The sequence below is a fragment of the Palaemon carinicauda genome, chromosome 22 (genome assembly GCF_036898095.1).
Source record: "Palaemon carinicauda isolate YSFRI2023 chromosome 22, ASM3689809v2, whole genome shotgun sequence".
In the NCBI taxonomy this organism is placed as follows: domain Eukaryota; kingdom Metazoa; phylum Arthropoda; class Malacostraca; order Decapoda; family Palaemonidae; genus Palaemon; species Palaemon carinicauda.
Window position 1 is genome coordinate 118012643 of NC_090746.1, and position 22790 is coordinate 118035432.

At 33.0% G+C, this 22790-nt stretch overlaps 1 protein-coding gene across 1 annotated transcript in view; it reads left to right on the forward strand.

Annotated features, from left to right (window-relative positions):
• The window catches only part of LOC137616718 (potassium voltage-gated channel protein Shaker-like), an 80945-nt gene that overhangs the window by 23600 nt on the left and 34555 nt on the right, over window positions 1-22790 (forward strand). The window contains exon 2 of the mRNA XM_068346720.1: window positions 703-832. Within this exon, the coding sequence (XP_068202821.1) occupies window positions 703-832 (130 nt within the window). The remainder of the gene's footprint in view (window positions 1-702; window positions 833-22790) is intronic.

Here is a 22790-nt window from a genome sequence, read left to right on the forward strand (position 1 = left end):
AAAAAAGAGCATGATCATGAGAAATATGGATAGGAAGAGAGAAAAAAAAGAGAAAAATTGATAGGCTGAGGGACTTTCCTGTTGTATTTAAAAAAAAAAAGAGAAAGGAACATGATCATGAGAAATATGGATGGGAAAAAAAAGAGAGAGAAATGGGTAGGTTGAGGGACTTTGCTGTTGTATTTAAAAAAAAAAAAAAAGAGAGGAACATGATCATGAGAAATATGGATGGGAAGAAACAAAAAAAAAAAGAGAGAAATGGGTAGGTTGAGGGACTTTGCTGTTGTATGTAAAAAGAAAAAAGAAGAGAGAAATTGTTAGGCAGAGGGACTTTGCTGTTGTATTTTAAGAAAAAAGAGAGGAACATGATCATGAGAAATGTGAATTGGAAGAAAAAAAAGAGAGAAATGGGTAGGTTGAGGGACTTTGCTGTTGTTTAAAAAAAAAAGAAGAGAAATAAAAAAAAAGAAGAAGAGAGAAATGGGTAGGTTGAGGGACTTTGCTGTTGTTTAAAAAAAAAAAAAAGAGAAATAAAAAAAAAGAAGAGAGAAATGGGTAGGTTGAGGGACCTTGCTATTGTATTTTAAAAGAAAGAGAGGAACATGATCATGAGAAAAATATGGATGGGAAGAAATAAAAAAAAAAAGAGAGAGAAAATTGGGTAGGTTGAGGTTCGTGACGTCAGGGATTGTGTTGTTGCAGGCGTCGTGCTATTCTCGTCGGCTGTGTACTTCGCCGACGCCGGCTCTGAGAGGTCTTGCTTCAAGAGCATCCCGGACGCTTTCTGGTGGGCCGTTGTTACTATGACCACAGTGGGCTATGGAGACATGAGGTAAATGGATCAACCCGAAAATTAAAAAAAAAAGGAACAATGTATCGCTGGTGGTGATGAGGATGATGATGATGAGGATGATGATGATGAGGTGGAGGGTGATGGTGTTATGATGAGGCTGTTGTTCCAGCTCATTTATTCTCTCTCTCTCTCTCTCTCTCTCTCTCTCTCTCTCTCTCTCTCTCTCTCTCTCGTATTTTTTTTTCCTTACAGGTACCTATTTTGTCAGATTTGTCTTTTGTCGCTGTACCCAGCCATGACGCTACAGGACATATATCTCTCCTGAGGGACACGCCGTCACCTTGTTATCCCGAGGGAGAAAACTGTTCTGCCAATGTTGCTTTTTCGAAAAAAAAAAATATAGATAGTTTAAGTAATATATATTATTTTAGATGAAAATGGCATACAAAAAAGATAAAAGACTTACCAATTTACATTTATTTTATTTTTTTTTTTTTACCAATTTAGGTCCCTTACTATGGACAAATTCCTTTTTTTTTTTGGAATAAGCATCATTTGCAGAGTATCCTGAACGTGATGCTTTGAGTTGTCAGTTTCTTAGACGGGGGGGGTAGATGCCCCCCTTCCCCCCCTCTTGTCCCCCCTCGTCTAACCTGTCGTCCTTCAGCCCACCTACCCAAATTCACCAGTATTTATAAATGGGAAAAATAATGAGAGCAAAAATAAAAAAAAAATAGAACGAGAAATACCTTTGCAGATTCTTCTTCTCTCCAGCTTATTCCCAGCGCCTTTTCTCTCCAGGGAGACTCCCTCCCTTCTAACACCCCTCCCCCCCTCTCCTCACGTGGGGGTGTGAGATATACTTTGTAATGTTGGCCTCTGAGGAGTCCTGGACAATCTTCCCCCATTGGCCTTCCTTAGTATTTCCTCACATACTCACGCTGCTGTAAATATATAAATGATATGTATATATATAAAATGTATACATATGTATATGTGTGTACATATAGGTTGAAGCTTCTGCTAAGACACATAAGTAAGGAACACCATATTTTGACTTTACTTTTATTTGAGTTAAATGTTATGGTACAGTCAAAATATTGTGATGGTATCCTTCAGTTTCCTGTGTGAGTTTTCAATCTATGTAGTGCTCCTATATTTACAGTGATATATATATATATATATATATATAAACTCTACTCCTATTTCTGTCTCTTTTCTCTTAACCTTTTACCTTATTTACATTTTTCTCTTCACCTTAACACTGTCTTTCCGCCCAATTTGGTTCCTTCCTGTCCTATAATGTTTTTTTTTTTTTTTTTTTACTTTTCATTTATAATCTCCAAGTTCCTTGAATTTATTGTCATGTTGCTTTCATATAGTTTTGGTCATTCATACCCTCCCCCCCTCTCTCTCTCTCTCTCTCTCTCTCTCTCTCTCTCTCTCTCTCTCTCCTAACAACCGATCCATTTTTTTTGTTCATTTTCTGTTATGGTTCCCGTCTCCCATATATATTTTGCCTATTCCTTCTTTATTTAATCCCCTATTTTATAATTTATTCCATTTGCCTTAAACCCAAATTAATACCTTGACCTTCCTCTCACAGTTTGTCCGCGTCTCTCTCTCTCTCTCTCTCTCTCTCTCTCTCTCTTTCTCTCTCATGGTTCCCGTCCCATTTATATATTTTTCTTATTCCTGTATTTCGTCCTGTATTTTATAATTTATCCCATTTCCTTCAACCCCAAATTAATACCTTGACCCTCCTCTCACAGTTTGTCCGCCTTTCTCTCTCTCTCTCTCTCTCTCTCTCTCTCTCTCATGGTTCCCGTCCCATTTATATATTTTTCTCATTCCTGTATTTCGTCCTGTATTTTATAATTTATCCCATTTCCTTCAACCCCAAATTAATACCTTGACCCTCCTCTCACAGTTTGTCCCCCTTTCTCTCTCTCTCTCTCTCTCTCTCTCTCTCTCTCATGGTTCCCGTCCCATTTATATATTTTTCTTATTCCTGTATTTCGTCCTGTATTTTATAATTTATTCCATTTCCTTCAACCCCAAATTAATACCTTGACCCTCCTCTCACAGTTTGTCCGCCTTTCTCTCTCTCTCTCTCTCTCTCTCTCTCTCTCTCTCTCTCATGGTTCCCGTCCCATTTATATATTTTTCTTATTCCTGTATTTCGTCCTGTATTTTATAATTTACTCCATTTCCTTCAACCCCAAATTAATACCTTGACCCTCCTCTCACAGTTTGTCCCTCTCTCTCTCTCTCTCTCTCTCTCTCTCTCTCTCTCTCTCTCTCCTTCATCCCTGGGGAGCGAGGCCTCAATGTCTATCTGTTCCTTATTCCAGGTGTGGTACTCTTCTCAAGTGCTGTGTACTTCGCCGAGGCAGGCTCAGAAAAATCCTTCTTCAAGTCTATCCCTGATGCCTTCTGGTGGGCCGTCGTGACCATGACTACTGTGGGCTATGGAGATATGACGTACGGTTCACATATACCACATATATGTATATATATATACATATACATATATGTATATATATACCTATATATATACATATATAAGAATTTCTGAGAGAAGAGCCTTCTTTTGGCCACTCCCTTTTTTATTTTTATTTTTTTTTTTAATTTTCCTGTTGCATGGCACATTGCTAGCCTAGCGAATCCCTTCCCAGTGCTCTGTCCAAAAGAAATATATATTGCATATTTTTTTAGTTATTTCTTGCTCAGAGATTACCAAAATTGATAGAGGTATAAATCACCTTTGACCTAACCGGTATTTTTCTTCATATATCACATTTTGAAAAAAGAAAAAAATTTGTTCAGAATTACAGTACTGTCAGTGATATCTCAACTTGCGATCCGGGAATACAACTCCTTTGAGTCCTTTAAGTCCTATTAGGATTATGGAAAATTGTTTTTTTTTTTTTTTTTTTTTTTTTTTTTTTTTTTTTTTTGTTTATGCTACTACTAACTCTATTAAAACACGATCTGCTTTTGTTTAGCTAAAGGTGTCGACTAATATTTTTCTATTATTTCTTTACTAAAATTTGTCTTCGACCTGGCTTTAAACCTTTCCTCTTTTCATACATTAAATGGTATGTAGTGTGAATAAGATTTGCAAGTGAGAATGATTAGTTAGATTTTCATTTATGTAGAAGTTTTTATTTATAATAGATGCACACTAATGCTAGAAATTAGTGCTGTTTCGGCTGGTTTAAGTCACTCGAACGTTTTTGTGATTAGGGGTCCTAACTTTTTATTTTTAAGTTGTCCCATTTGTACATACAAGTGACTTTTAGTTTATTGTTTTTTTATGTGATCTTATATATACTGTTTTTATTACATTCATGTCCTTTTATTATTCAATTTTATTTTAAAAGTTCACCCAAATCTTTTTTTTTTTTTTTTTATAGAATTTCAAAATCTACTTCCTACATTTATTTATTTATTTATTTTTTTTTTTTTGGAAGAATTTCAAAATCTACTTCCTACATTTATTTATTTTTTTTTTTAGAATTTCAAAATCTACTTCCTACATTTTTTTTTTTTTTTTTTTTTTTTTATAGAATTTCAAAATCTACTTCCTACATTTAGTTAATACGTTCCTGTCATTTCATTATTTAATTATTGTCATATTTAAACGTTTGCCATTTTTCTTTGTTTTTAGAATATCAAAATCAACTTCCTATTTTTATTTAATATGTTCCTGTCCCTTTATTATTTAATTATTATTTTATTTAAAGGTTCACCTTTTTTCTATTATTTAGAAGTTCTAAGCTGTATTTCGTTGCTTTTACTCTTGCAATTAGAAACTAAAACATTTGCTCCTCCTTTTATGACCTTCATGTCTGAAAGTTCATGACACTTTTCTAATTTTTTTTTTTTCAAGGTCAAGTCCATATTGTTTATTCTGATTTTTTTTTATTCTTTTCAAGGTCAAGTCCATATTGTTTATTCTGAATTTAGAAGCAGAACGCTCTGCCTTTCATGTTTTAGTTTTCTTATGTTAGGAAATTACAGTCATTGGTCAGTTCCTGTTTGTTATGTCTTTTTTTTTTTTCAAGGTCAAGTCCATATTGTTTATTCTGAATTTAGAAGCAGAACGCTCTTCCCTTCATGTTTTATTTATCTTAAGTTAGGAAATTACTGTCATTGGTCAGTTCCTGTTTGTTATGTCACTTTTTTTTTTTTTTTTTTTTTTTTTTTCAAGGTCAAGTCCATATTGTTTATTCTGAATTTAGAAGCAGAACGCTCTGCCCTCCATGTTTCAGTTTTCTTATGTTAGGAAATTACAGTCATTGGTCACTTCCTGTTTGTTATGTCTGATAGTCATTAGTTTAATTTGACGCCTTTAAGATATTTCGAAAGCCTGAAGTTACTGCACTATTCAACATCGGGAAAAAGGCAAAATTCTGTTCTCCAGCTTCTCCTTATCATTCCTTGCAAATACTAATTACTTTTACGCTTCACAAAATAGAGGGAAACAAATTAGGTTAAATATATTTCCTCATGAAGTTACTGTACATTCTTTTAGTTTCAGTCTTCAGTCTGTTTCAATTTTAGTAATTTACCCTTTTAGATGAGTTCCAATCATAGTTTGGAAATTTTTTCATGGAGGAATAATTAATTGCAGAGATTATAATACAGTTGTATCAGTTTTGTATTAAATGTTTCAAGTAAAAGATAATCCAATCATAGTTTGAAACTTTTTCATGCAGCAATAATTGCAGAGATTATAATACAGTTGTATCAATTTTGTATTAAATGTTTCAAGAAAAGATAATCCAATCATAGTTTGAAAATTTTTCGTGCAGCAATAATTGCAGAGATTATAATACAGTTGTATCAGTTTTGTATTAAATGTTCCAAGAAAAGATAATCCAATCATAGTTTGAAAATTTTTCATGCAGCAATAATTGCAGAGATTATAATACAGTTGTATCAGTTTTGTATTAAATGTTTCAAGAAAAGATAATCTAATCATAGTTTGAAATGTTTTCATGCAGCAATAATTAATTGCACAGATTATAATACAGTTGTATCAGTTTTGTATTAAATGTTTCAAGAAAAGATAATCCAATCATAGTTTGAAATTTTTTCATGCAGCAATAATTGCAGAGATTATAATACAGTTTTATCAGTTTTGTATTAAATTCCGTTGGCTACAAGAAGCACGATGTATTAAGTAAAATATATAGTTTTCCATTCCTTAAAGGATTTTATCACGTATTCACAGATGATCACAATATGAAGACTACAGTAAATCAGATATTTTTTTTTTTCGGGTAGCCAAATTTGACCTCCATAAATTTAGAAATTTAGAAATTTAGAAATATTGTTTCCCCTCCAATGTATTTAGGTCAAATCTTCTTTTATAACACGAGAATGTTCTCCAAGTTATGATTTTAAATGACCACCTTACTTCTCCCAATTGGATGTTTTGTGTAATTAAAAGTGAACGTTTGAAAAGAGCTGAAACTAAAATAATCTAATTTGCAAGCCTTTCTCTAACTCTTTTTCTATATTCCTAACAATAAAATTATGATTATTTGATTTGATATAAAGCTATGATTTGTTAGGTACTCCATAAAATTATATTTGTTTTATTTGATTTATTAGATACTCCATAAAACTATATTTAATTTGATATAAAGTTATGATTTATTAGATGAAGAAAATTAGTATTTTCACCGGAAATAAAATAAAAACTTTGTTGGACAGAATGAAATGTCACATGTGATGATTATTTAATAGTTTTTTTTTATGATTTATTAGATGAAGAAAATTAGTAATTATTTGCACCGGAAATAAAAAAAAAAAAAACTTTGTTGGACAGAATGAAATGTCACATGTGATGATTATTTAATTGTCTTTTTTTTTTATGATTTATTAGATGGAAAAAAATTAGTAATTATTTTCACCGGAAAAAAAAACTTTGTTGGACAGAATGAAATGTCACATGTGATGATTATTTAATTGATTTTTTTTTATGATTTATTAGATGAAGAAAATTAGTAATTATTTTCACCGGAAATAAAAAGAAAAAATTTTGGACAGAATGAAATGTCACATGTGATGATGATGATTTTTTTTTTTTTTTTTTTTTTTTTTTTTTTTTTTTTTTTGAGGGGGGGGTTGAGCGAATTTTTTTTTTTAATTCTCGTTAGAAGTAGACATTGCTGAACATAGTCGTTCACATTCGTAACCAAACGAGTTGTAGTAAACCCCGGATCGCATAACAATTGAAACCTGGGGTCGTTATTGGTAGACGACGCAACCACCACCACCAACCCAGGCCAGGAAACTGCCTGTCTTACTCTTGTCAATAATCACATGTCTCTCTCTCTCTCTCTCTCTCTCTCTCAGACGATGGACCTTATATTGTCAGCTTTAGTGTCCCATAGAAAGGGAGATTGCATGGCATTTTATATATATATATATATATATATATATATATTATTTTGATTAGGGTCATGCTGAACCTGACACTCGAATGAGATTTGATCTCGGTGATAATATATAACAGTAATTGCACTATTTCTTTCGTTTTATCCTCATAGAATTTACAGTAGACGAGTTTCAATCGTGAATAACTTGGACTATCTCAATAGAAGAAACAGAAAGATTTCCTTAAATTTTGTTTTAAAATTGGTAAAAAATATATTATGTATGTATATGTATGTATGTATATATATATGTATATATATATATATATATATACAGTATATATATATATTATATATATATGTATGTATATGTGTATATATATATATATATATATACAGTATATATATATATATATATATATGTATCTATATATATATATATATATGTTTATATATATATAAAATATATTCAAATATCTACATATTTTCATGTATTCATAAATCAATAATCATTGGCATTTATGAATCTGGATGTTTCATTAATTATTATGAAGAACAGATAGCCAATATTTGCCAAATATACTGACAGTAAGACACCTGAGCATGTTTCCGACTTTTCACTCATCTCTCTCTCTCTCTCTCTCTCTCTCTCTCTCTCTCTCTCAGCCAGCCTGCACTCGCAAAAAAAAAAAAAAAGGTTATCACATTCTAGATTTGAAACGCACTTTTTTTTTCTCTGACATTTAATAAGCTGCAACTGTCTATATTATTCACTTTGATTCTAGAATATGATATACTGTTCGCTTTACGCCTTGTTTCTACTAAAACCCCTCAGAGTATTTTTTAGTCTACAAGCTACTATTACTTTTTTGACTTTGTCACTTTTTTCCACCAAAATTCAAAGTACCACACACATTTTGCATCCAAAGTTCTTTCTTCATTGGGATAAAATCTCATTTTTCAATAACCACCCGTTGCCCCTCTCCTTAAAATGATCCATGGAATGTAAATGTATATTAACATTTCTTGTACTTCACCATGTTTTGTGTCAAGGCACTTCAGTGACTGGTAACCTTTGACCTTTTGTTTTTTATTGCCTTCTCTCTCTTTTTATGCAACTATTCCGTACTAAGTCCATTTAACCTTTTTTTCTATTTCTTACGTGTTAAGGATCCAATTCCTAACTCAAGAAGACGCCAGCTCCCATGATGCTCTTGTAGTTTAAGACCCTAAGGATTATAAGATTCAAGAATTCATCATTTTTCTTCTCTTTAAAAAAAGTCCCAAGGTTCTCAGTGGAAGTTATGATGCTGTAACCATAATGACTTTGAACTCTTGTGCTTAAATACTTTTACTTTCATCTCCACTGCCACCAATGTACTGATGTGGAAATATTGAAGAACAGCAAATAAATTTGCTTCTTCGAGTCACGTGGATTACGACATCATAATTTCCCCTTTTGTCACGGGGGTTACGACATCATAATTTGCTATAAATGTCGAAGCCTGATGGGATCACTGGAGGCTTCGGCATCTCAGGAGGTTGGGTCCTTTAGCCTCAAAGTGTGCAAGCCTCCTGGAACTTAAATGACTTACAAACTCCCTCTTGAGGGGTTGCAAAATCTAAGATTAATGACTGGCCAAGAGTTTAACAATGGAAGATTCCGTGGGGTCGCGAACTACTCGGCAAGTATACTATTCAAATGTTTAAAAATGTGGCTCTTTCTGGTATTTATGGTTAAGTTATGATAGATTCATAAGGGTAACTAAATTTCTAGTTTTATTTCATATATAAAAACATCAAATATAATGCCAGCTAACATCTTCTGGTTAGGAACATTCCACCAAAAGATCCAATTTTCTCGTAGCTCTAAGTTCAGTGTTCTCATTTATGTGTGTAATTTCTGTCTAGAATAATGCTTCCTATTTACAATCTCTGTATTTGTGTCCAGTTTTTTGCAATTCCTGACATTTCTAATTTGATCTACTTTCCTCCCCCTTAAAACTTCTTTCATTATAGGTCTCTGTGATTTGAAATATAGACACTAATCACTAAAAATGAATCCATTATCTCTCCTGTTCCTATATCTTTTAGGTATGTGTTTCGATAAAGCCACCTTTTTTAGAAGATCCAGATTTTACCTAAAGTGTATTATTCATAGGTCTTTCAGTAGTTTGAGAAATAACGATGTGATTTTTTTATATCCCAAGCTTCATTTCTTAATATTTTAATTTTTTTTATTAGTTTTATTATTATATTTTTTTTCTATTTTTTTTCCTACTATTTTGTGATTTTTTTTCTATTCTCTCTGTGTCTGATGGCGAGAACATTTTTTTTTTTTTTTGCAACTTTTGATGTTTTCAATTTGTAGCTAGCTAAATAGTTTTTAATTTCATTACAGCTTCCCCTCCCCCACCCCAACCCCACCCCCACCCCCCACCCCTTCTCCACTAGTTTTTCGTTGGTACCTGCATAATATATGTGAGATGTTACCCTATACTGTATGTCATTCAGTACTATACATTATAAAGACCCTCGTCATTTTCCACAAAAAAAGGACCAATGATACTCAAAGCCTCAGTTATGTCACCTGTTAGTGTTTATAGTAATCAAGCAGTGCCCCACCATAAAATGACCATGACAGGAATATTGTGATCTCCTGTTTATCCAACAGCTGTAACTCCCTCCCCCCTCCCCCCTCACAACACCCCCCAGACCCAGTTCCAAAGCTCCCCCCACACCCTTTCTCTTTAAAAGAATTCCTGTTAGATTCATTTAGCACTTGATCGTTGTTGTATGACCAAAGAAATGTTGTAGCTGCCGCCTCCAATTGGTTCACCTGGCAATAAGCATGACCACACGCAACGGATTTCATCTTTATTTTATTTATTATTATTATCTATTATTATTCACCTCTCTCTAATGCGATCTTAACTTCCCGGATGTGATGTCCGCTTGAAGAAATGCATTTGAGTTTGCCTATCTCTAAGGTCGATGGCCAAGTGTTTTCTAATGTGTTTTCCGTCTTTTTGAAAATTTATGATGTGTCGAATTAGTTGGTATATTGAATATTTTTTTTAGGATACTGAATCAGTCATTTTATTCAATGATTTAAAAATTGGCTTTGTGTGTTTTTTTGAGACAGTTTTATGTTTTGCGCTCACCCACATAAATAATGTTCAGATAATGTGCACACACCAGAGTTATACACATTTAACACATTCATATACTGTGTACATAATATACAGCATATATATATATATATATATATATATATATATATATATATATATATATAAATATATATATATATATATATATATATATATATATATATATATATATATATATATATATATACCATCTTTTGACAGGTACAGCATTTAGATCACGTTTGGTAGGTCTTGGATAGTTCCCAGTCTACCATCAACATGTTCACGAAGTTGTAAATAGGTATTAGAATCTCCTAGGAACAAGAATATTACTATTTGCTTAAGAGCTGAAAGATTATACTCTTATATATTATATATATAGTATATATATATATATATATATATATATATATATGTGTGTGTGTGTGTGTGTGTGTGTATGTATGTGTATATATATATGTACTTTAGAGTATGTGTAGTTTCAGCCTGTGTACTAAAATTCACTTTGGGTTCTCCCTTGTATTCAATTATAGGCGTAAACCTACATGTAGAATGGAATTCTCTGCTTCATATATTTCACTTTAAGTCTGGATTTATTAAGTGTTTGTGATCGATAACTTTCTGTCTGTTAGTTGCATATAAATATAAACATTTACTATTTGGTAAAGTAACAGTATACTAAAATGACGGCTATTTATTAGAAAGTAACAGTATACTAAAATGACGGCTATTTATTAGAAAGTGACAGGATACTAAAATGACAGCTATTTATTAGAAAGTAACGGTTTACTAAAATGCCAGCTATTTATTAGAAAGTAACAGTATACTAAAATGACGGCTATTTATTAGAAAGGAACATTATATTAAAATGACAGCTATCTATTAGAAAGTAACGGTTTACTAAAATGCCAGCTATTTATTAGAAAGTAACAGTATACTAAAATGACGGCTATTTATTAGAAAGGAACAGTATATTAAAATGACAGCTATCTATTAGAAAGTAACAGTATACTAAAAGGACAGCTATTTATTAGAAAGGAACAGTATACTAAAATGACAGCTATCTATTTGAAAGTAACAGTATACTAAAATGACAGCTATTTATTAGAAAGTAACAGTATACTAAATTGACAGCTATTTATTAGAAAGTAACAGTATATTAAAATGACAGCTATCTATTAGAAAGTAACAGTATACTAAAATGACAGCTATTTATTAGAAAGGAACAGTATACAAAATGACAGCTATTTATTAGAAAGTAACAGTATACTAAAAGGACAGCTATTTATTAGAAAGTAACAGTATACTAAAATGACAGCTATTTTCTAGGAAGTAACAGTATACTAAAATGACAGCTATTTATTAGAAAGTAATAGTATACTAAAATGACAGATATTTATTAGAAAGTAATAGTATACTAAAATGACAGCTATTTATTAGAAAGTAACAGTAGACTAAAATGACAGCTATTTATTATAAAGTAACCGTATACTAAAATGACAGCTATTTATTAGAAAGTAATAGTATACTAAAATGACAGCTATTTATTAGAAAGTAATAGTATACTAAAATGACAGCTATTTATTAGATAGTAACAGTATACTAAAATGACAGCTATTTATTAGAAAGTAACAGTATACTAAAATGACGGCTATTTATTAGAAAGTAACAGTATACTAAAATGACAGCTATTTATTAGATAGTAACAGTATACTAAAATGACAGCTATTTATTAGATAGTAACAGTATACTAAAATGACGGCTATTTATTAGAAAGTAACAGTATACTAAAATGACGGCTATTTATTAGAAAGTAACAGTATACTAAAATGACGGCTATTTATTAGAAAGTAACTGTACACTAAAATGACAGCTATTTATTAGAAAGTAACAGTATACTAAAATGACGGCTATTTATTAGAAAGTAACAGTATACTAAAATGACAGCTATTTATTAGATAGTAACGGTATACTAAAATGACGGCTATTTATTAGAAAAGTAACAGTATACTAAAATGACAGCTGTTTATTAGAAAGTAACGGCATACTAAAATGACGGCTATTTATTAGAAAGTAACAGTATACTAAAATGACAGCTGTTTATTAGAAAGTAACGGCATACTAAAATGACGGCTATTTATTAGAAAGTAACAGTATACTAAAATGACAGCTGTTTATTAGAAAGTAACAGTATACTAAAATGACAGCTATTTATTAGAAAGTAACAGTATACTAAAATGACGGCTATTTATTAGAAAGTAACTATACTAAAATGACAGCTATTTATTAGAAAGTAACAGTATACTATAATGACAGCTATTTATTAGAAAGTAACAGTATACTAAAATGACAGCTATTTATTAGAAAGTAACAGTATACTAAAATGACAGCTATCTATTAGAAAGTAACGGCATACTAAAATGACGGCTATTTATTAGAAAGTACCAGTATACTAAAATGACAGCTATTTATTAGAAAGTAACGGTATGCTAAAATGACAGCTATTTATTAGAAAGTAACAGTGTACTAAAATGACAGCTATTTATTAGAATGTATCAGTATACTAAAATGACAGCTATTTATTAGAAAGTAACAGTATACTAAAATGGCAGCTATTTATTAGAAAGTAACAGTATACTAAAAGGACAGCTATTTATTAGAAAGTAACAGTATACTAAAATGGCAGCTATTTATTAGAAAGTAACAGTATACTAAAATGACAGCTGTTTATTAGAAAGTAACGGCATACTAAAATGACGGCTATTTATTAGAAAGTAACAGTATACTAAAATGACAGCTGTTTATTAGAAAGTAACGGCATACTAAAATGACGGCTATTTATTAGAAAGTAACAGTATACTAAAATGACAGCTGTTTATTAGAAAGGAACAGTATACTAAAATGACGGCTATTTATTAGAAAGTAACAGTATACTGAAATGACAGCTCTTTATTAGAAGGGAACAGTATACTAAAATGACGGCTATTTATTAGAAAGTAACAGTATACTAAAATGACAGCTATTTATTATAAAGCAACAGTACACTAAAATGACGGCTATTTATTAGAAATAACAGTATACTAAAATGACGGCTATTTATTAGAAAGTAACAGTTTACTAAATTGACAGCTATTTATTAGAAAGTAACTGTATACTAAAATGACGGCTATTTATTAGAAAGGAACAGTATACGAAAATGACGGCTATTTATTAGAAAGGAACAGTATACGAAAATGACGGCTATTTATTAGAAAGGAACAGTATACGAAAATGACGGCTATTTATTAGAAAGGAACAGTATACTAAAATGACAGCTATTTATTAGAAAGCAACAGTATACTAAAATGACAGCTATTTATTAGATTCTGATAAGAGAAAAGTTCTCACTCAACATTCCTTTTATCATCTAACAAAGTATGAAATTTCAATTTGTTTACAAGTGATTTCTCAGCACTCTGTTCCTCCTAAAAGGAGATTAAACTTTTGCTTTAGATTAATAATTTATAGACATCTCGACCAAACTTCTGATTGATGTTATGATTTCGATTTTAACATTGCTTTTTATCATATTATTTGAGCCCAGTAAAGTGATGTTTAAGAGTTAGATATAAAGATAGTATATGATGAAATATCCTTATTCCATGAGCAGGAAAAAAGATGGTGATGGAACATTTGATAAAAAAAGAAAAATCCATGAAATATCCTTATTCCATGAGCAGAAAATAAAAGATGGTGATGGAACATTTGATAAAAAAAGAAAAATCCATGAAATATCCTTATTCCATGAGCAGAAAAAAAAAGATGGTGATGGAACATTTGATAAAAAAGAAAAATGCAAAGGTTTTTTGAAGCCCATCTATCATACAGGCCTTTAGAAATCAACAAAAAAAATGGAAGGATTAAAACAAGAATTCCCTGTCCCGGAAGTTATAGGGAAACGTATCTTTTGGAAAAAAACGAGAGATTACAAAAAGTCCTTTGGGGAAAAAACTAGAGATTACAAAGAGTCCTTTGGGAAAAAAACGAGAGATTACAAAGAGTCCTTTGGGAAAAAAACGAGAGATTACAAAGAGTCCTTTGGGAAAAAAACGAGAGATTACAAAGAGTCCTTTGGGAAAAAAACGAGAGATTACAAAGAGTCCTTTTGGGAAAAAACGAGAGATTACAAAGAGTCCTTTGGGAAAAAAACCAGAGATTACAAAGAGTCCTTTGGGGAAAAAACGAGAGATTACAAAGAGTCCTTTGGGAAAAAAACGAGAGATTACAAAGAGTCGTATTAAGAGAAATCAATTACTTGAAAGGAAGGACAAATGTACTATCAGTCAATAATCACAAAGGATCGAACTACCCTACCAAGCACGGGATCAGATTCAGCCAGCAAGTCCTTCATGTGAAAGTATAATTTTGGTCAGGTGGTGATTCTGTTTATGGGCTATTGTGATGAGTGTTATGCTGTTGTTCAGAGAGAGAGAGAGAGAGAGAGAGAGAGAGAGAGAGACATTGGTTAATGTGATAAGTGTTATGTTTTTGTTCAAAGAGAGACTGTGAGAGAGAGGCTAATGTGAAAAGTGTTGATGTTGGAAGAGAGTAAGAGAGAGATTGTCTAATGTGATAACTGTTATGTTTTTGTTCAAAGAATTTGTTCAAAAAGAGAGAGAGAGAGAGAGAGAGAGAGAGAGAGAGAGAGAGAGAGAGAGAGAGAGAGAGATATTTGCTATTGTGATGAGTGTTATGTTGTTGTTCAAAGAGAGAGAGAGAGAGAGAGAGAGAGAGATTGACTGATGCGATAAGTGTTATGTTTGTTCAAATAGAGAGAGAGAGAGATTGACTGATGCGATAAGTGTTATGTTTGTTCAAATAGAGAGAGAGAGAGAGAGAGAGAGAGAGAGAGAGAGAGAGAGAGAGAGAGAGAGAGAGAGAGAGAGACATTTGCTATTGTGATGAGTGTTATGTTGTTGTTCAAAGAGAGAGAGAGAGAGAGAGAGAGATTGGCTATTGTGATAAGTCTTATGTTGTTGTTCAAATAGAGAGAGAGAGAGAGAGAGAGAGAGAGAGAGAGAGAGAGAGAGAGAGAGAGAGAGCGAGAGAGAGAGAGACATTTGAGTCTTATGTTTTTTCAAGTAGAGAGAGGGAGAGAGAGAGAGATTGACTAATGTGGTAAGTGTTATGTTGTTGAAAGAGAGAGAGAGAGAGATTGCCAATTGTGATAAGTATCATGTTGTTTTGAGAGAGAGAGAGAGAGAGAGAGAGAGAGACATTGGCTATTGTGATGAGTTTTATGTTGTTCAAAGAGAGAGAGAGAGACAGAGAGAGAGAGAGAGAGAGAGAGAGAGAGAGAGAGAGAGAGAGAGAGGAGAGAGAGAGAGAGAGATTAACTAATGTGATAAGTGTCATGATGTTGTTCTGAGAGAGAGAGAGAGAGAGAGAGAGAGAGAGAGAGAGAGAGAGAGAGAGAGAGAGAGAGAGACAGAGAGAGAGAGAGAATTGCCTAATGTGATAAGTGTCATGATGTAGAGAGAGAGAGAGAGAGATTGCCTAATGTGATAAGTGTTATGTTGCTGTTCAAAGAGAGAGTGAGAGAGAGAGGCTAATGTGATAAGTGTCATGTTGATGTTCAAAGAGAGAGGGAGAGAGGCTTATGTGATAAGTGTTATGTTGATGATGAGAGAGAGAGAGAGAGAGAGAGAGAGAGAGAGAGAGAGAGAGAGAGAGAGAGAGAGAGAGAGAGAGAGAGATTGGCTAATGTGATAAGTGTTATGTTGATGTTGAAAGAGAGAGAGAGATTGGCTAATGTGATAAGTGTTAGGTTGATGTTCAAAGAGAGAGTGAGATAGAGATGCTTAAGTGATAAGTGTTATGTTGATGTTGAGAGAGAGAGAGAGAGAGATTGCCTAATGTGATAAGTGTTATGTTGCTGTTCAAAGAGAGAGTGAGAGTGACAGAGGCTAATGTGATAAGTGTTATGTTGCTGTTCAAAGAGAGAGTGAGAGTGACAGAGGCTAATGTGATAAGTGGTATGTTGCTGTTCAAAGAGAGAGTGAGAGAGAGAGGCTAATGTGATAAGTGTTATGTTGATGTTCAAAGAGAGAGTGAGAGAGATTGGCTAATGTAATAAGTGTTATGTTGATGTTCAAAGAGAGAGTGAGAGAGAGAGGCTAATGTGATAAGTGTTATGTTGATGTTCAAAGAGAGAGTGAGAGAGATTGGCTAATGTAATAAGTGTTATGTTGATGTTCAAAGAGAGAGTGAGAGAGACATTGGCTTATGTGATAAGTGTTATGTTGATGTTGAGAGAGAGAGAGAGAGAGATTGCCTAATGTGATAAGTGTTATGTTGCTGTTCAAAGAGAGAGTGAGAGTGACAGAGGCTAATGTGATAAGTGGTATGTTGCTGTTCAAAGAGAGAGTGAGAGTGACAGAGGCTAATGTGATAAGTGGTATGTTGCTGTTCAAAGAGAGAGTGAGAGTGACAGAGGCTAATGTGATAAGTGTTATGTTGCTGTTCAAAGAGAGAGTGAGAGTGACAGAGGCTAATGTGATAAGTGGTATGTTGCTGTTCAAAGAGAGAGTGAGAGAGAGAGGCTAATGTGATAAGTGTTATGTTGATGTTCAAAGAGAGAGTGAGAGAGATTGGCTAATGTAATAAGTGTTATGTTGATGTTCAAAGAGAGAGTGAGAGAGACATTGGCTTATGTGATAAGTGTTATGTTGATGTTGAGAGAGAGAGAGAGAGAGAGAGAGAGAGAGAGAGAGAGAGAGATTGCCTAATGTGATAAGTGTTATGTTGCTGTTCAAAGAGAGAGTGAGAGAGACAGAGGCTAATGTGATAAGTGTTATGTTGATGTTGAGAGAGAGAGAGAGAGAGAGAGAGAGAGAGAGAGAGAGAGAGAGAGATTGGCTAATGTGATAAGTGTTATGATGATGTTGAGAGAGAGAGGCTAATGTGATAAGTGTTATGTTCATGTTGAGAGAGAGAGAGAGAGATAGAGAGAGGCTAATGTGATAAGTGTTATGTTGATGTTGAGAGAGAGAGAGAGAGAGGGAGAGAGAGATATTGGCTAATGTGATAAGTGTTATGTTGATGTTGAAAGAGAGAGAGAGAGAGAGAGAGAGAGAGATTGGCTAATGTGATAAGTGTTATGTTGTTCAATGAGAGAGTGAGAGAGAGAGGCTAATGTGATAAGTGTTATGTTGATGTTGAAAGAGAGAGTGAAAGAGAGAGAGAGAGAGAGAGAGAGAGAGAGAGAGAGAGAGAGAGAGAGAGAGAGAGAGAGATTGGCTAATGTGATAAGCGTCATCATATTGTTTAAAGTTCTTATCTTAAGACAAAAGAACATTTTATACTCTTTAGAGACGGAATGTATTTAACGGAATAGGATTAGCAAGGGACAGAGTAAAGGTATAGGAGTTTGAATCAGAAAAATAGAAGTGGGTTTTTTTTTCAAGAGGAAAGTTTTAGAATGAAGGAAACTAAAAGTTTATATCAAGTTTAAAATGTCCACCTTTGTTTTGTAGTGGTAGGATACAAAATTAGAATACAGTAAACATATCTTCATAAGTCACTGAATTTCAATTTTTCGTAAAGTTTGCCAATTAAAAATAAATTCAAAGGTAGCATGGGTAACAGAAGAGAGTTAGGCTTGGAATAACAAATGTTGAGAGAGAGAGAGAGAGAGGGAGAGAGAGACATTGGCTAATGTGATAAGTGTTATGTTGATGTTAAAAGAGAGAGAGAGAGAGAGAGAGAGAGAGAGAGAGAGAAAGATTGGCTAATATGATAAGTATTATGTTGCTGTTCAAAGAGAGAGAGAGAGAGAGATTGGCTAATGGGATAAGTGTTATGTTGATGTTGAGAGAGAGAGAGAGATTGCCTAATGTGAGAAGTGTCATGTTGTTCTGAGAGAGAGAAAGAGAGAGAGAGAGACATTGGCTAATGTGATCATCCATTATATTCGCAGAGTGGATCTGTGCACTATCTGATTAAGGAGATATGATTTATGACCTCATTGAAAATTTAGATGCTTTGACCTCAGGTCATGTACCCAAACATCCTGTCATTGGAAGCCCATCCACAGGAAATAATGAAATGCCAGAAAGCTCATTGCAGAGCAAATGTATGAACATTCGTCACAAAATTCTATGGAAAGTTGTTTTTTTGGAAGTGACTGAAAGAATAGGTTGTAAAATAAATGTAAATTCATAGCGCTCAGAAGTACGTTATGAGATGTAAAGTTGAATTTGAAGGTTCAAAAGTAAGAACATTCGTCACAAAATTCTATGGAAAGTTGTTTTTTTTGGAAGTGACTGAAAGAATAGGTTGTAAAAGAAATGTAAATTCGTAGCGGTCAGAAGTACGTTATGAGATGTAAAGTTGAATTTTAATGTTAAAATCACCTCCCAACATCAATCATTAGTAATTCTCTTGATCATGATTTACTCTTCATCGATGTAATTTATTATGTTGAGATGTTGCATTTCTAACTAATCCCAACTTACGCTCGTGTCACGCAAATTAGTTCGAAATAAAAACAAAATCATCACGTTTTCTCATTGAATAATTGTTCAATGACAAGTATTAATTATAGGCGGCTTAGTTTTTGTTTTTCAGATATCATTACTGTAGTTATACATGAAAATATTGAGTCCGGTAGCAATTTTTTCACACAAACTTTATAAATATATATACTGTATATTAAACACACACATATATATGTATATATATATATATGTATATGTATATATATATATATATATATATATACACACATATATATACACAAAAGAACCACAGGGAAACCCTGAGGAAGTAACGCGAAACTAGTCAGGACTTAATCTTATATTTCCTGTTTTCATTTTCCCTGTGATTTCTACACACACACACACACACACACACACATATATATATATAGATAGATAGATAGATATATATATATATATATATGTATAAATATATATATATATATATATATATAGATAGATAGATAGATAGATAGATATACGTATATATATGTATAGATAGATAGATATACATATATACAGCATATTCGTGCATATTTATATAGGTATTTATTTATATATATATATATTATATATATGTATGTATGTATGTATGTATGTATATGTGTGTGTGAATATGTGTATATATGTAAACATAAATATATGCATAAATATATTATCATTACAAAGCCTAATTCGTAAGGATTATTGCCAACAGTGCACCTCAAGCAGTGTAATTTGGGCATTACTTGAGGGTCTTTTCTGCGTTCTATCAGACCCTAGCTGCACTTATTTTTTTTTCCTTTCACACATCTTATTGTCCAGCATCTTTAACTTTCCCTTCAAACAGCAACACCGGGTTTATTATTATTATTATTATTATTACTTACTAAGCTACAACCCTAGTTGGAAAAGCAGTATGCTATAAGCCCAGGGGCTCCAACAGGGAAAATAGCTCAGTGCGGAAAGGAAAAAAGGAAAATAAAATATTCTAAGAAGAGTAACAACAATAAATATCTCCTATATAAACTATAAAAACTTTAACAAAACAAGAGGAAGAGAAATAAGATAGGAGAGTGTTCTCGAGTGTACCCTCAAGCAAGAGAACTCTAACCCAAGACAGTGAAAGGCCATGGTACAGAGGCTATGGCACTACCCAAGACTAGAGAACAGTGGTTTGATTTTGGAGTGTCCTTCTCCTAGAAGAGCTGCTTACCATAGCTAAAGAGTCTCTTCTACCCTTACCAAGAGGAAAGGGGCACTGAACAAGTACAGTGCAGTAACCCCTTGGGTGATGAAGAATTGTTTGGTAATCTGTGTTGTCAGGTGTATGAGGATAGAGGAGAATATGTAAAGAATATGCCAGACTATTCAGTGTGTATGTAGGCAAAGGGAAAATGAACCGTAACCAGAGAGGAGGATCCAATGTAGTACTGTCTGGCCAGTCAAAAGACCCCATAACTCTCTAGCGGTAGTATCTCAACGGGTGGCTGGTGCCCTGGCCAACCTACTACCATAGGTGCTGAATGGGCTCCCAGGTCCCGAATTAAAAAATCACACTCAAAATTACAAAATTTACTCTTAAGTTTAGGTATAAATGAAGAAACTCCATTTTCTGTGGTAGGACTCGAACTGGGGTAGGAAGAAGTTTATATTCCAGCATCTTTAACAAACAGCATCACCGGGTTTTTCTCCCAACATAGGTGCTGAATGGAATCCCAGGTGCCAATGCAGGGCTCCATGGCCCAAGTTAAAAAAATCACATTCAAAAATACAAACATTACTCATAAGTTTAGGTATAAATGAAGAAACTCCATTTTCTGTGGTAGGACTCGAACTGGTGTAGGAATAAGTTTATATTAAAGTTGGTATTTCTAGTGATGTTGAAGTGATTTTGAAGGTTACCAGATTGGATGGGGCTAATTTGGATGTGAGAAATTTCGTGATAGTACAGTCACTCATATAAGTTGATGGATGTCCGGGTTTTTGAGAGAGATTTCTATTTCACCCCTTTCTGGACGACAGGTGTCTGGTAGTACCAATAGGTAGTTGAATATTTGACCGGTTTCGCGCTCCCATACACCTGTCGTCCAGAAGTAGGTGAAATGGAAATCTCTCATCCATCAACTTATAGAGTGACTGTACCTCAGAATTTAAAGAGAATAGTAAGAGGTTTGTGAATGGAAGTAAACTATGATTTGTTGTTAGGATCTAATTGGGATGGTGTAGTATGATGGTGAAAGTAGGATTCAGTGGTTAATGATATATAATCCGTGTCTAGATAAGGGGAATGTTTTAAGTATTTATAAGATTAGAGGAAATATTTTTTTATTGCAAAAATAAAGGTTATCAAGTTATTTCCAGATTATAGAAAAATAACATTACTTCCAGGAGGATGATAGGATTTTGAGTGAAAAATAATATTGATTGAGAAAGGGGTTTTAATATAACATCAGTAATGTGTAGGATCAAAAGATTATTACAAAAGACTTAGGTAAAAAGTTTCAGAGTTAGGGTATTATTATTATTATTATTATTACTATCCAAGCTACAACCCTAGTTGGAAAAGCAAGAGCTATAAGCCCAGGGGCTCCAACAGGGAAAAATAGCCCAGTGAGGAAAGGAAATAAGGAAATAAATAAATGAAGAGAACAAATTAACAATAAATCATTCTAAAATAAGTAACAACGTCAAAACAGACATGTCATATATAAACTATTAACAACATCAAAAACAAATATGTCATAAATAAACTATAAAAAGGACATACAATGGCATGATAAAGCTCATGATAAGTGACCGAGATCTATATTAGTAAGGAGGATGCTGGAGTTGAATTCTTTAGGGTCGCAAATATTTTTATTTCTAGCGAAATCCAAACAAGTGTTAAAATATGTAACAGGATTTGTCTAGTTTGGTTAGATTAGGTTTAAAACAGATGGGTTATATCTCCATGGGTATTTAACTTCCTCGTGGATGGAGTATTTTTCGTTAAAATGAGAAAGGCTTTTACTTCTATGTGGTAAGTTGTGAAGGATAGAAATAGGTGTCTAGTTTGGTTAGATTAGGTTTGAAACAGATGGGTTATATCTCCATGGGTATTTAACTTCCTCGTGGATGGAGTATTTTTCGTTAAAAGAGAAATGCTTTTACTTCTATGTGATAAGTTGTGAAGGATAGAAATAGGTGTCTAGTTTGGTTAGATTAGTTTTGAAACAGATGGGTTATATCTCCATGGGTATTCAACTTCCTCGTGGATGGAGTATTTTTCGTTAAAAAGAGAAAGGCTTTTACGTGTACGAGTCAAGTTGTGAAGGATAGAAATAGGTTGTGATTGTAATGTGAATTGGCTTATGATTCCAGATGGTGAAATTATGAGTGATTCAACTTCCTCGTGGATGGAGTATTTTTTGTTAAAAAGAGAAAGGCTTTTACTTCTATGTAGTAAGTTGTGAAGGATAGAAATAGGTTATGATTGTGATGTGAATTGGCTTATGATTCCAGATGGTGAAATTATGAGTGATTCAACTTCCTCGTGGATGGAGTATTTTTTGTTAAAAAGAGAAAGGCTTTTACTTCTATGTAGTAAGTTGTGAAGGATAGAAATAGGTTATGATTGTAATGTGAATTGGCTTATGATTCCAGATGGTGAAATTATGAGTGATTCAACTTCCTCGTGGATGGAGTATTTTTTGTTAAAAAGAGAAAGGCTTTTACTTCTATGTAGTAAGTTGTGAAGGATAGAAATAGGTTATGATTGTAATGTGAATTGGCTTATGATTCCAGATGGTGAAATTATGAGTGATTCAACTTCCTCGTGGATGGAGTATTTTTTGTTAAAAAGAGAAAGGCTTTTACGTGTACGAGTTAAGTTGTGAAGGATGGAAATAGGTTATGATTGGAATGTGAATTGGCTTATGATTCCAGATGGTGAAATTATGATTGGAGATAGTAAAGA